At 41.6% G+C, this 15,043-nt stretch overlaps 1 protein-coding gene across 2 annotated transcripts in view; it reads left to right on the top strand.

The window, feature by feature from the left end:
* DCC (DCC netrin 1 receptor) overlaps positions 1–15,043 on the top strand; it is a 571,720-nt gene that overhangs the window by 349,435 nt on the left and 207,242 nt on the right. For both annotated transcript variants that reach the window (XM_069774824.1, XM_069774823.1), the window contains exons 6-7: positions 1,365–1,519; positions 3,048–3,168. In XM_069774824.1, the coding sequence (XP_069630925.1) occupies positions 1,365–1,519; positions 3,048–3,168 (276 nt within the window). The remainder of the gene's footprint in view (positions 1–1,364; positions 1,520–3,047; positions 3,169–15,043) is intronic.

Here is a 15,043-nt window from a genome sequence, read left to right as displayed (position 1 = left end):
GACTCCTACGAGTTTAAAAACGTTTGTGGATCACACGGGTATTGTAGAAATGGGAACCAGAGAAAAAAAACCCACTGGGAAATCAATCATTTTTGTTTGCAGAGAAAAGTTTGAAAACTAGAAAGCATGAAGCCATGTACTAAAAAGGAAGCTTGAAATTAAATCCCAAATTGCTCTTTCGGCGAGCGGGGTCCTCCTGGAGCGCCGAGGGAGGCTGCAAAGAAACAGAATTTGACGGTGTAATTGAGAAATGTGCTGTAAGCCTCGCAAACTGAGCTCGGGATGTGAGGGCAGCCGCAGCTCTAACATTTCTTAGCTTCTGTGCAATTTATTTTATAATCTTCGCCGCCTTTTAATTTAGAGGAGTTTTTTCATATTATGGCTTTATAAATATTATAATCAGACATCGGGAATGATGGCTCAAGAAATACAATTGGATTTTCTGTCTGAAATGATGAGTCATGGATGGTACTTAGAAATTAATCTACTCTGGCTTTCTGGCAACCGTGGATATTCAAAACAGAGACTGTCGTTCCCCTACAAAAACTGACAAAATGTACGTGGGCTGCTGAGTTTTTGTGTGTGTTTTTCAGTACGGTGCGGGGGGGGCTCATTAGAAATGTGATGTTATTAACAGTTTGCCTCAAATTGCTAATTTCCATCATCCCAGTATTACAATAATGATGAAATTAAATTAGCATATCATCTAGCATACTGAAAAACTGTGAATACATTATAGTAATACAAGGCAACAGGTAATTGCTAGCTTAATAAGAATTCATTTTCAGCAAAGATAATTCAGCCTTTTTCTTCTTCCAATCACTAGGGACAGATTTCCTGGTTATTGATTATCTCCTCATCTTCTATAAACCCAGCCAGAAGTCCTTCTTGGTTTTATGAAAATATCTCTACTCTAAATATTTCTAATTTTGTATTATTTGTCAGCGGACTTGTCTTGTACCTGTAAGTGCCTGTCCATATGTTGACTTGCAGGACCTTGTTACGTATGCAGTCGGCATCTGATCCCTTTGAAATGAGGGAGATTTTATTACCTCCCTGCTCGCTTAGTGAGAATTACATATATATTTTGTTATACATAAATCTTACGCGTCTTCTAAATTGAGGTTTTTGTTCGTTCTTTTGGCAAAAAAAAAGTTAACATTGACCTGTTTAAGTGCATTTTCTAGAATAAATGCTTTCCCTAGTATTTAATAGGCTCAGGGTTAAAGAGAATAATTTGAATTACAGATTTATTTCCTATTTATGTCTAATATTTTTCAGGCTTATTGAAATGATTTACTTGTGAAACCTTAATTTATATCCACTTATTGCTACTTTCATTTTTTTCCCTATCTTTTTTGCAGTTCCACCGTGGTTTTTAATTCGTCCTTCAAATCTTCATGCCTATGAGAGTATGGATATTGAGTTTGAATGCGCTGTGTCTGGTAAACCTGTTCCTACGGTGGAGTGGATCAAGAATGGAGAAGTGGTCATTCCTAGCGACTATTTTCAGATAGTGGTAATTATCTGGCTTTTACTTACTAGAATTACATTTTTTTTTTTTAAACAAAGTTGTGAAATGTATTCTGGTATTTGATCCAATCGTTGCCTTCATAAACATATTGGTCTTCCCAAAGGAGGTGGAAGAAATTTTGTTTTCTAATACAAATAATGCACGTTGCATTGAGATGTGTTAGGTCCAGTACATTGACATTGTCTCCCAGTTTTAGTGATATTGGAACGAGGTCTTTTCACGGAGAAGTAACAGTGTCAGGTCATACTTTGAGTTCTTGTTAACAATATTGTTTGCCAGGTGTTACTGACTCCCCTTCCTCACCATTATCCTTTCTGAAGAAGAATAGTAGATTTCTTCTCCAAGGAAATAGTACTCGGACATAGGGGCTTATTTGACATAATTACAACTTTTCAGGGAGAATTGTTGCGCACCCTACCCAAAGTAACATCCCCATCCAGGACTCCAACCTCTTTTAGTTTAAGTGTCACTATTCTATAGGGTAAGAATTTATGCTGTGTTTTCTAAAAAGGTTGATTTAACTGTCCTCTCCTGCAAGCAGTGTCACTTGTAAGTAAGCTGAGGTGTTGGAGAACACCCCTGAAAAGTTCAGCTGCTGTGAAGATGGCCATGGGCCATCAGGTGTGGCTTGTCCAGAGATGTGGCTTGGTCCAGCGCTTTCTAATTTTTCACCTTGTAACGAATAATATTGATTATCATCATGTCTTTTAATTACCCTTCAAAAAAAAGAGATTATTTCTAATGTGGTTTTCATGCAGGAGAGACTTATTCTCCCATATATTATAGCAAATTCAATCTTTTTTTTAATATATCACTGCTTATTAGAAAGCAGCCAGCAGCTGTCCAAGGGAAGGACAGCTCTATTGCTGTCGTGGTTGTGTGATGCAGGTGTTAGAAAATTCTTTCACTTAATAGTTAACGGGAGGTACGTTTCAGCCAAAGCATACCCCTCACTTGAGCTATTTTACCCAACATAATTGGTTTCTGCTTGTGCTAACAGAAGTCAAAAGTTAAATCTGTTTCAAATGAAGTGAGCGTAGAGTGACCTTTTCTTGAGGATCTCCAGGCCTCAAGCCATAAGGAGGGTTTGACCTTCAGAGCAGTATTTGTTCAAAGATGCAGAAGTTGAAAGTTCTTTTAAATCTTCCCTGCAGCAAAGGGCCAAGACAAAATTCAGCGCACTACTCGAGTGATGGCTGTAATTTGGAGCTTAATTCTCGAGAAGGGTGTTGGATGGACTCAGTGCAAGAAAGTGAATTTACCCTTGGGCCATAGGCACCATCAAACAAAACGCAAAGACCACAAGGCGTCAAGAGATTCCTGATGAAAGGGCTTATGGATACAGCCCTCTAAAGACCAGGGCTACGTGCGCTGGAGCTGAGATTACATACATAGCACCTTGTTTCACAGTGTAGCTGTTCTGGAAAGGTTTTATAATCCACATTCACTTTGGATGGTGTTTTTCTAATTAATTCTCTCCACTTTCTTTCCTTCTCTTTTGCTGTCTCTCTAGGGTGGCAGCAACTTACGGATTCTGGGCTTGGTAAAGTCAGATGAAGGTTTTTATCAGTGTGTAGCTGAAAATGAAGCTGGAAACGCACAGGCCAGTGCACAGCTAATCATCCCAGAGCCTGGTAAGATGCAAAGGACATACAGAATTGTAGATGTAATTAATGCTATTAACATAAAAATCCCAAATGAGCAGCTACTATTCTTTACTCCCTCATACTTATCCAGCTGGCTGGCTGTAGTTAAAAGCGTGTCCAGGCTATCAGATAGTTTGAGGCATTTTGTTCACTGGGGCAATTACAAATGCTGGCCTTGTCCTAGAGATGACTCTGGAGGCCAACTAAACCTGCATGAAAAGCCAACAGCAGTGTCTTGGTCTTTATTGGTGGGCTTTATCCTGGTGAAATAAGAGAAGGTGATCATAAATGGGTGAGGTGATAGACTAAAGTAGTCCATAAGCAGTAGAGAATTATATTATACACAGTTCTGCATCAAGCTGTTGTAGAACGTTTGTCTTGGGGAAAGGGAAAGAGAAGAAAAAGAAAATATGAGAAAGAACAGTTCGTCAGTGGGCTATCAAGTGCAGCCAACCGTTGAGATCAGAAGGTTTGTGTCTACGTGCTGGAAGGATTTTTTGTTGTTGTTGCTCTGAAATTAATAGGTGTTTCGTTTTATGGACTGCACTGTGCAGCAGCCTAAGTGTTTACTGCTTTATGGGTTTTTAAGTAACAAAGATGCCTTCATCTTAAGCTAGATGATATGTAAAACATGGATAAAAGCCTTTCAAAGTTTCTGGGTTGTAAATGATTAATGACCTGCACTGGGCTGCAGGTTACACTTGCTACCTCTCATGGGCTATGGCAGTAAGCTGAGAACAAGAGAACGTGCTGAAGTGTTGTTCATGCTCCGAGTTGGACTGGGAAGAGCAGAATCTTGGTAGCCCACAAATAGTCAGTCGAGACAGCCCTACTGAGATCAATTAACCAGCCTGATAGCTCATACCATAGAATTTCTTTGGGAAATCCTTTGAAACATTTCCACGCAGCATCAGTGTGAAGTTATAAAGCTTTGCCAAAACTCTGGGCACCTGGAAATAGAGAAATAAGTACGGCCGTGGTCTATGTCTTGTTAGCTGCAGTAGTCTGACTCTTAAGGACCCCTGTCTGAACACTGAGCAGGAACGTTTGCTGAGATCCCTCAAAGTTCAGTCCTGTAAGCTGTTGAGTTATGGACAGCGTCACCCAGAGTGGTTCCAGGCAGTACAGAGGGAGGTGGCACTACCCCGTGGCCATAGCTGAGGTCAGCTGGTAGACAAAAGCAAGGAGGAGTAAGCACCACTGGAAGCCTCGGATCCCCAGTTTGCAAAGTTGCCTCCGTGCAAATACTTAAGGCAAATGAAAATGGGAACAGAGCTAAGGTTTTTCCCTCTGTTTTCTGTCTTGATCCCAAATGAATGGCTGAACATGGATTTTGCACGTCTTTGAAGTTCACCTCCCTCTTGTTCCTTCTCCCTTGTGATTCAGCATCTCCTTTATAAGCCTGTTCTCTTTCTTTTCTCTCCACTGCCTGAAAGCAATTCCAGTAGCAACTGGGGAATTGTCAGAGACCTCTCAGTCCCTCTCTCCCTCTGCCCTAGACGCTCATGCCGCAGACACTTTGCAGCCATGAAATTATGCAGCTTAGTGGAAGATCTGGGAGGGGGGTAAAGGGAGAAGAAATCTAATGTCCGTAGAGATGTGACTGTTGTTATCTTCTTCCTCCTGCTAGTGTGACCCTCCAGCCTGGGCTCCCTCCTCGCCCTGCTTTACAGGGCGTAATTGACTACCTGAGGTTGGTGGTTGGGTATTGGCATCAAGCGGCAGATATTTATTCGGGTTCCCACTTTTGTACGTGCCCTCCACCCGGCCTAGTGCAGGATCTTTCTGGGTGAGCGTTTCCCTCTGTGCGGTCGCCAGAGGTGACGATGAGGTTACCTTCCCTTAGGGACGAATGTGAAAATGAGAAGGCACTTACGAACTAGATTTACTGGCAGAAAAAACGTCGATGTGATATTGAGGAAGGCTGGCTGGGATCATCATCCTGCTCAGAAACAACCTGTTCCACTTCAGATCTCACTCTGGGGAGATGCACAGTTGTTTTGCCTTTGTTTTTTGTTTGTTTTCTTTCTGCTTTCTTTTAAGATGAATCTCATATTCAGTTCATGTGCTTGGATTGTATTTACACACATGAACATCTGAAGGAAACAGGCCATCTCCTGTTGTAGTGGGGTTTAATCTGGTGCTAGGACCATCCTAGGGGAAACTGGATAACTCATTGCTGCTCCCAGCTAGTCATTGCAAGAGAAATGCTGTCTGTAAATTTTACGCTCCGTGTTGGTGTTTATTATGTTTGGCATTGGATTAAAATTAAAATAGAAGAAAATGAAAAGAAAATCCTAAAGAGCTACGGGATGCCATTGTAAACTGTCTCTGTTTCCCTTTTTAAGTGATGGATTACTTTTTTCTGGCTATTTAATCAGATCTTCAAACAATGCCACTCCAATTCCTCTGAGACGAAGGGAGGGCCAGCATGCACAGATGGTGGAGTAGCCAGCTATAAATACAAATGAAGCGGTGGGAGCGGCCGTGGCAGGAGGAACGTAGTTCCCTCTGCTTTGATTCTGTTGGGCCATGCTCAGCATGCGTCTGGGGCTCAGCTCGAGCTCCCTGTGGCATCACCGAGTAGCTGGGGTCTGGCCGGGGGGCTCGGGCAGGGGCTCCCCCCTTCCTGGGGCCCGCAACGACCCAGCAGAGCCCACACTTGCTGTTGGTGGGTTTTTATGAGAGCCCAATGAAATTTCAATATACTCTTTAATAGCTATCATCCCCTTCCGGAGCTGTTCATGTGGAAGGGAGTCATGTTGAAGGCTTATCTGAGCTTCTTTTTCCTGAAAACCAGGGTCAGAGAAACCCTTTAATGAACTAATAATGATTTTACCCTAACAGTGATTTCTACCCCAAATTTATATCAGGGTAAAATAATAACTTTTTAACTTTTTTTTGTGTGTGTGATTCATAATACTACAAATAGTTTTTGCTTTAAGTTTTGCAAGTAATTTGGAACATTCAGTGTGTTAAATACGTTGTGTATGTTCTGTTGGGGGATTTTGAAAGTTTTATTGGGATAGAAAAGTATAATCAGTCTGAGTGCTCCTACTGCTGTTGTTACGTGGACATGTAGATTCACATCCATTGCTGACCATCACTAACTGTAGAACCTGAAGTAGCAGCACATAAGTTGGCATTAAAGCAAGCATAAATGAGCTCAGACTGAGACCAAATACACCCCTCGTAAATGCTGGGATGCTAAATTGGAATTAGACAATACTGAAATGAGAAGTGAAAGCTGAAAGGGCTGTGAGCTCACACAGATAATAGCTTCCGCTTTTAGTATTCCAGATGTGGCTATAAGATGCTCAAAACTATTTTGGTATGTGTTGCTTAGACTGTAAAAAGCCAACGAGCTCCCTGAGAAATATAAAATTTCTGTCCTTTTAAACTGAGATTATGACTCGAGAGGCATTGTACTTCACGGTGCATTATGAACTAGAGTAAAATAAGTGGTGGTAGATGGTCTGCGATACACACATTAGTCAATAAATCAAAGTACATTTATGGATTCCAGCACACTTGGGGAAAAGGCGCTTGGGATTGTTTCTTCTCCTTTTTCCTTTCTTTCCCATTAACAACCTTAATGTTACCCTCTTAGGAGGAGATTGCTCACCAGTTTGTAATAAGAAAAAAAAAAAAAAAAGAAACTTTAAATACTTCTGATTTCTGTAAAAAACAAAGCGATAAACGAGGCAGATTTAAGGATTTCAGTTCTCATCTCCAACACACATGTTCTGGGTTTCTCAGCCCTCTCTGCTGCTTGGCTTCCTCTGTTTCTGCTCCCTAACTCTGCTAAAGGGTGATGGACTTTATACGGTCTATGGAAATGTGCGATCATATTGAGCAGGTACCAGGAATAAAGCCTACAATATGTACTTCTGGTTGCATGTACAGGAAAACAAATTCTCAGCAAGAAAAAGCAGATGAAAGAGATCTCAGCTGACTGTCTTATTTTTATAGCTGTATAAAACCTGTTATTTGCACACCCAGAAAATGAACAGAGAACAGCGTGGTGGTGAGTGATGGACATGCATAACTTCAGATGAGGAGAGCATCCCAGAGGAAAATCTTCCTATAAAGAACTCCCAGACAGTTATTTGCTTTTATGCCGGTGGCTTCTCACGGATCCATCCTTTTCAGATATTCATGAGATGTGTGGAGGGATTGTTTTATTCTAGCAAGTGCAAGTTCAGATAAAAACAGCCCTGAAATAGTCAACTTGTGTATATGGTAGGATAATTATTAGCTATGTTCCTGCAATAAATTCCTTGCTAGAAAAATCTTCAGCTTAGGAAGACACCCTCTCCCAGAGACTAGTAAAAGTGCTGTAAATGAGTCTGCACTCTTGGCATTCAAGAGGGATTGCATGTCCGACCACGAATGATCTCCAGATGTTTGAGGATGTCCGAAGCTGGATGCTGCAGGGAGAAAGGGAAGGGTGCGGAGAGCTGAAGCTCGCGGGTGGCCTGGTCCTCGATGTCCCGTCCCCATGGAGTGGGGGTTTCACTCCGAGCCCTGCTGCGCAGGCTCAGCTTTCTGAGCCATTCTTTTTGTCATTTTTGTCACGTTCTTTTTCTTTATTTTTAATTCCTCTACTTACAAGTTGCATAGCTCCTTCTCATGTCAGATTTCCAGCTTAGCAGCTAGCAGATTTAACATTTTTGCATGCGCAAGATCTTTGCAAAGACTTTGCATTTCTGTATAATAAGACTTAGCTTGGGAAATCTGTGAATTACTTTTCTTTGCAAAAGAAACAGGGGTTGACTCAATTTTCAAAAAAACTTCCTTTCTCCCTGAATTCCCGTTACAAAAACATTGTGAGGCACAGTTTACCCTCCCTTTGTTATCGTAAGTATTATTTAGTATTACTTATTCTATTACTTATTATTTATAGTTATAATTTAGTATTATTTATAATTACTTCCCCATTAAAAAAACAACCACAAAATAAAATCCATCTCTGTTCTAAGAAACTGAGCTTATATTGGCATTAAAACATCAGATTTGTATTCCTTGCAAGTCTGTTGGAAAGCCAAACCACGTGTGTTAATTCTGCTTATGGTTAGCCTTAAAATTAGTCTGAAACTATACCCATGATTTCAAATATCAGGAAAAAAGGGGTTTCTTTTTTAACAGTTGGTAAACCAGTGCAAAAGTAGTGATGAGGAATGCCCTTTACTGGAAATTTTAAAAAGAGGCTGGACAGTTATAACTTTGTGCTAATAATCCTGATCCTGCCTTTGCAGAGGAAGCTGGAATGTGCTGTCTCTTCAGTCTGCTTTTTATGCCCTGAGTTAGAAATAACAAATTTCACACAGCTACTTCACATTGTGTAGGCAGAGACAGAGCAGAAGAAAGAAGCGAGAGACTATTTCAAGATCCCACTCATAAATTTCAGAGTAGAATTTTTTTTTTTCTCTAATGCAGGGAGTGGTAATTCCACTGGGATGTGGAAATGTATTTATTTCCTGAAGACTTATTTAGTCATGTAGTGTGAGTTATACTGCCCATATTGCTGCCTCTGGTTTGGCCATTGCCCGGTGGCTCTTGGCTAGAAAACTTGTGGTGGCTCTGGGGTGCTGTTCCCAAGGAGGGACAGGGAGATGGGGTGCAGCGTCACTCTCCATCACCCACAGTTCTCCAGCACCATTTGAGCAGACTCAGCACTCTCAAAGTCTGCTTCTAGCTGCAGGAGAGTTTCCCCTGACATATCCTACGGCATGCAACTCATCTCTGTTTTTATGCTAGAAAAGCTGCACTCTACTGAGCTGCAACACGGCCCTGAGTATTTAAGATGCTTTGAAATGAAAGAACTCCTGCAAAGTTGTAAATAGACCTTAGGGATATGAGGCATAACCTTCCATGGGACGCAGCTCCAAGGATGAAGTGCAATGTAGCCCAGACATGATCAATTATTCCCAAAGGTGAGGTGACAGCCCCAGGCAGTGGGGGCCCGTGGCGGGACTGTGCCTGGTGGCTCTGGACCCTGGAGGAATTTAATGTGCTGTATCATCATCTTATCTGGAGCCCTACCACTGCTGGTGGCCAAAGAGGTGCTTCAGGGGAAAGCGCTGGAAGCAACAAGCGGAAAAAGCACCTGATGCCCAGGGATGGGGAGAAGAATAACCTCCTGAACCACAGCATCGGGATTTTTTGTGTTCAAACAAGAGATTTAATGTCCTTATTTTGGTATGCACAACTGGTAAGCTGTTCACATTTATTGCACCGCATAAGCAGTAATAATGATGGTAATAGTAAGAATAAATTTTGTTTATATGGTTTTATGGTGGTCTTTGCCATAATATTATGACACCTTACTGGGGATTTATAACAGACGTATGCGAAAATGCAAAATTAGCAGAATATTTTTCTAGTTTAAAAAAAAGGTTGGTATAGAAAGGCCATCCGAAAAACAGCAGAGGTGCTTAGAAGGCATGTCTGGATAGATGGACTGCAGGGGATTATCTTGGAGGATTTTTTTGAGCTTCCACCTTTGCAGGTCTTTAAGAACAAGTTAGGTAAATATGTGCTAGGGATATTTTTAATCCAGCCGTGGGATGTAGGGAAGGATTAGTTGGGTTCATGAGATGATGTCTGGTTCTGTTTTCCATTGATCTAGTGAACATTGCTGGAAACTTTGGACTGTAACGGTTTCTGGAAAGATGTAGTTAGAGATGCTTGATCTTGTCTTAAAATACTGATATCAAAGGTTGGTGGCTTTGTTCTGTAAGTGCTATAATGGTTTAAAAACCTGACAGCTGGGTTTCTACACCACCACAGTCTCCTATGAAGCTCAGGAGGATGAGGTTCTGTGCTGGAGTCACTCTGTTTTCCCCCAACTGAGTTAAATCTTGGTGCAGGCCAAATTTTGAACATTTGGATGGTCAGGGAGAAATTCAGCAAGAAAGAGGCCCTGGTCTGGGAAGAGGGGTCACATGAGAGTGTGGTGAGACCAGGTTTCTCCTGGTCTGAAGTAGGAGGTCACTCCTCTCGCCGATGGATGTATTCCAATGAAATGTCAGGTGTTCTGGGGTGAGATGTTTCTCAGCTGTGCTGTGTGTGAAAGACCTGTGTAAGGTCAGTGCCTGGGGCAGGCAGGGAGCTCTCAGGATTTGGCTGCAGGTTTGTACAGCCAGGGAGAGAAGTTCAGGTGAGCCAGAAGCTCCTGGGAGAAATTGGAAGTGTTTGGGGAGCTCTCATGCCTTTAGCAGTCAACAGCAGATGAGTGCGGGACTGGAAGATTGAGATTTTAGCGGTCGTTTTTGAAGTTACCTTAGACATCTAACGTGTCAGACACCTTAAGAACATTTGTGCTTCCCAAACAATTCACAAACATGTTTGTGCTTTCTTTAAAAAACCCAAAACATACAATGAAAGAGTGATCTAAGCACAGAGGTTCTGTAAAGACATGATAGAATTTTACAGAAAATGCTGTGAAACCTATTGCATGTAAGAGAGGAAGAGCTGTTGTTTGTACTCTAACAGGAACACAACTATGTATTAAAATAGATTTAGGATAATTTGCAAAAAAAGAGAAGGGTAGTAATCTCCTATAATGCTATTAACCATTTAAAATCCAGCCTTACCATGATTTTTTGTCTTTAATAAAGGATATGTGTTGAGAAATAATAATCATGGGAACTGGAATACAATTAGGGTTTAAGTGGTGTTAATTAAAATATCACTTACTGTATATTGACTTTACATGGTAATGTCAGAATAATCACAAGATAGAATGAATAACTGCACAATTAGTTCTAAGACCTTGAGATCTCTTAGAATTTAATTTGTCAGAATAGGAGAACTGAAATGACTATGTTATAAATATGGAAAGCAATGTACTTTTTAGTCCTGTGTGAGTTTGGTGCAGATAACTGAATCTAATGACTTCACATAGGAACTCTTACTATGAAGTACTTTATTGGATTTGTGGGGTTTGAGTTTGTTTTTTTTTAAACCTTGAAAAGGAGATTTTGGTTTTCACAAGTATTGTGTGAATGACTAGGCTTGCATACCAGAAAGCTTCATTTTTCATGTAGGAATCGAGTGCAAAGAAAACAGGTTTTCACGAACAGTTCATTGAAGAGTTGTTCGTTCAGGTTTGGCATAACCTCAGTGTTTTATGCTTTCATGAGAGCAATGCAACGTATTTATTACACAGTGAAGTAAAGCTGTAGAAAACCCCATAGAGGGTGCTGAGTCAAATTCTGAAGAAGCTCGAAGGTGAGGTGAGGTAAGTATCAGTGTTGTGGCTGTGGGTGACTGTTGCCATCCAGATCTAGTGGTTGTGCATCTGCTGCCCCTCAGCTCTGTCTTCTGCTCTCCAAAGGCCGGCAGGTTTGTTTTCTTCCCTCATTTGTGAACATCAGACTTCTTGCGGCTTGAAGGAAGCTGTGAGTGTCTCTATATAGCTGTATATCTATGTAATTGAATTTTACATAGACAAAGGTGAAGAGTTGCTGTGCGTGTGGTCTACACGTGAAAGTGGTTTGGGTTTTTTTACATACAGGTTACTTGAGTAGACTGTGAAGATGCCATAGCATTTCGTTTCTTGATTTTAAAGGTAACAGACAATTAAGAGTTTTAAAGAGACCTTAGATATATTAATGCACTCAATTTAAGTAACAGAGCATTGGCGGAAGCTGATCTTGCAAATGGGGCGGGGGAAGAACCTAAATGAAAATTGCAGGATGCTGCAGACGGCAGCTCCTGCAGGGAGGTCTGCTGTGACTCCACCGACATCGGTGGAAGGGGATTTACCGTCAGCAGAGGTGACGGCGCAAGTTTCGGAGAAGCCCTGGTCATCCTCGAATGTGCATGTGTAGGCTCTGAGGGTTGGCCATAGGCCAAGATCCTTCTGCCCTTATTTCCAGGGAAATACCCGTGGCCTGAGTTTCAGTGATTTAATGGATTTTGCAGCTTGTGGGGGCATAGACTTTCTTCCTCTAAACCACCTCTAAGGAAGGAATTGGGGGAAAAATACAGAGAAAGCCTTAGAGAGGAAAGACAGACCAGTGCCTAAACTGCTAGTCTGACCCCGGTGTGACAAAGGTTTTGCCACAAACCTCCCAGTAACTCACTGGGATGCCTACTGATCAAATCAGTTCAATAGTATTTGCCTGTTTATCGAAGGTGTCCTAAAACTAACTACGTTAGAAAGCATGAGGTGTTCGTATATTCTGTAGCGGGTCACTGGCTAGGAATTTAAGTTACTTCAGAGTTGTTCACCTCTTTATGGCTCGTGTCCTTCTAGCCTTGTTCATTTGGCCGTGTATAGCTGGGAGTTTCATCCCTGGCTTCTGACTTCGCCTGCCACTTCGCTAGCCAGAGAGAGCTTAATTTTTAAGTTAACTCCTCTCTTTGTCATCTGTTTTCCTCCTTTTGCAGGTGCTCATTTTTTCCCTAAACATAACAGTTTCCTTTAGAAGCGTAGATGAAGTTACACTGCAGAGCTCAGGAGTAATAAGGTCAGGAGATGCATTGTCTGCAGTCCTGAGCGCTGATGGGTTTTTATATGTAGTGCACTACCATGTCACCTTCCCAGCAGAAACCTATTTGCTGAGCTGCCATTTGATCAACGATAAGAAAGGGTAAGAAATAGCTGAATGTGTTTGGTTTATGGGGAAACAGCAAATTAATCTTCAGGCATATTTGTCAGCGATACTAACTTCATAGCCTTGCTCCCTGGCGGAAAGATTTAGGGAAAACAACCCCCAAACATGTAGAGACTTACACGTGGTCCTATTTAGAAAACTGCTAGATATTCTATTAGTTTTGCTTTTGTTCATACTTGGGGCCAATGGTACAGGAAGACACATGGAGCATGTGCATGAGATAACAAATATGTGCTGCCAGTATCACTCTGAAGACTAGAATATATTGATTTCCTTAGCACCTACCGCTCCGACAATAAAAGCCTGAGAGCTTTGCCATCCCTGTGTACATGTGTTTGCGTGTGCTCTCCTATGTGTAAAAAGTAATTTTTCAGTGTTGCAAAAGATGAGTCTGGGAAGAGAATTAAAAGACGAAGGGCAAACTTTGGCTCTTTGCCACCTGGAATAAAATCCATTTAATTCACCCTGACTATACTTGTTATAGTGTTAAATATAGACTAAATAGTTTAATATGGATTTATGTAATGAGCTCACAAATTGATTTTGCAGTGCAAGCTCAGTTTAGAGTTTAGGAGCAGACAGTCTCTTGTTAAGATCAAAGCAGTGCTCCTGCCTTCTGACAATGCCAAACATGGATTTGGGGACAAAGATGATGATTTTTTTTTTTCTTTTTTTTTTTCTTTTGGTTCTGATGTTGATTCAGACCTATTAGGACTTTCTCTGTTTGTATGTTTACTTCCATCTGCAGGATCACAGAGTAATAAGGGGGAAAATAATAATAAAAAAAAAAATCACAAAAAAAGCGCCTTGTGCGAGCTCCTAAGGGAGGAAGCAGGCACATTTCTTCTAGGAATGCAAATGTCTTATCTGAGTGACAGGGGGAAAAAAAAAAAAGCAGGCTTCTCATATTCTCCCCCTTCCTCTCCTTCATCCCTCCCTTCTCTCCCATTCCCACCATTAACATTTAGGAATAACTTCATGGCCCATGTTTAAATATTAATTATTTAGCTTAAGTGATTTGCTAATAATTTGCAGACTGATATTTCTTGGAAGTTTAGGAGATGAATCCCTGAGATGGTGCATCTTTCATCCACCCCTTCCCCTGTCTGGCTCAGTGGCCTCGGTTAGATGTAATTGTAATTGGTGTCTGGGTTGGGATGACAGTGTCAGCCTATCATTTCAGGGTTTAGAGCTGTACATTGGATAGCCAGATTTGTAATTATAATGTGCTTTACTCCTATTTATATTCAGCAGCATTCTCGCCTTGCTGTTACTTTCCCTGGGAGTAGAAGATTGGGCTGGGGAGGGGATGGCTTGAAAGCAGAGAGTGCCATTATTTGTTCAGAAAACGCCCTGATTCTCTGAGGAATAGAGGGCCAAGGTGAGCAGCCATCAAAAGTTACCATTTACTGTCCTGGAGCATGTACTCTGAAATTGGTCCTGTCAAAATTAAATGTGCTGGCCCCTCCAGCAGGAAAAAGCAGAATTTTCCTCGTGCGGGTAGCTGGAATGGCATTATCCGTGCTGCGAGCCAGCGCTGTGCCCTGCTCAGGCTGCTGGGCAGAGGATTTCTCTTGTGATGGCCTCATAAAGATGATTATTTAATGGTCCTGTTTTCCTCAAAAGCATCTGCTTTCAACTGTAGTTGCAGGACTGCAAATAGAGACATGCAGAAGTCAACAACTTGGTACCACTGGAGTGGAGATCAGCATCAATCTTCGTATCTACTGTAATTTTCCTTGCAACAGTAGAAGTTAATTTTGAAAAGGTTCAAGGGTTTGATTAGGCAGAAAAAGTCATGCTGGCCTCGTCAAGCTGCGGCTACAAAGCTGGTGGCATGTCTCTGGCCAGGACAGCGCTGGTCTGTGCAGCGTTTCAGGTGACTGCTTTGCTAGCAAATGCTTAATTTTCGTGTTTGGGATGTTATCCCTTCAGCCTGTTTAATGTTTTTCTTCTTTTAATTTCATCACATTTTCACTTTGAAGGATTTCTCTTTCTCATGGGTCGACTTTCTGCAGATTCTTTAAGGTAATTCTATTTTCCCCAGAATCGCATCTGCAGCCATTGCATGCAGTGTATGGCAACGCTGTCTTCTACCTAATGAGATTTGAACCTGTAATCCCACGAGAGCTGTCCTAATCCTGCCGCGGATTTTTGGGTGAAAGGCGTTTCCAGTTCGTTCTCTTTCATATTCATGGGGCTCTTGTCTGCAGAAAGAAACGGTAGTTAGAGCAAAG

The sequence above is a fragment of the Haliaeetus albicilla genome, chromosome W (assembly GCF_947461875.1).
Source record: "Haliaeetus albicilla chromosome W, bHalAlb1.1, whole genome shotgun sequence".
NCBI lineage: Eukaryota > Metazoa > Chordata > Aves > Accipitriformes > Accipitridae > Haliaeetus > Haliaeetus albicilla.
This window is presented reverse-complemented; position numbering and strand designations above follow the sequence as displayed.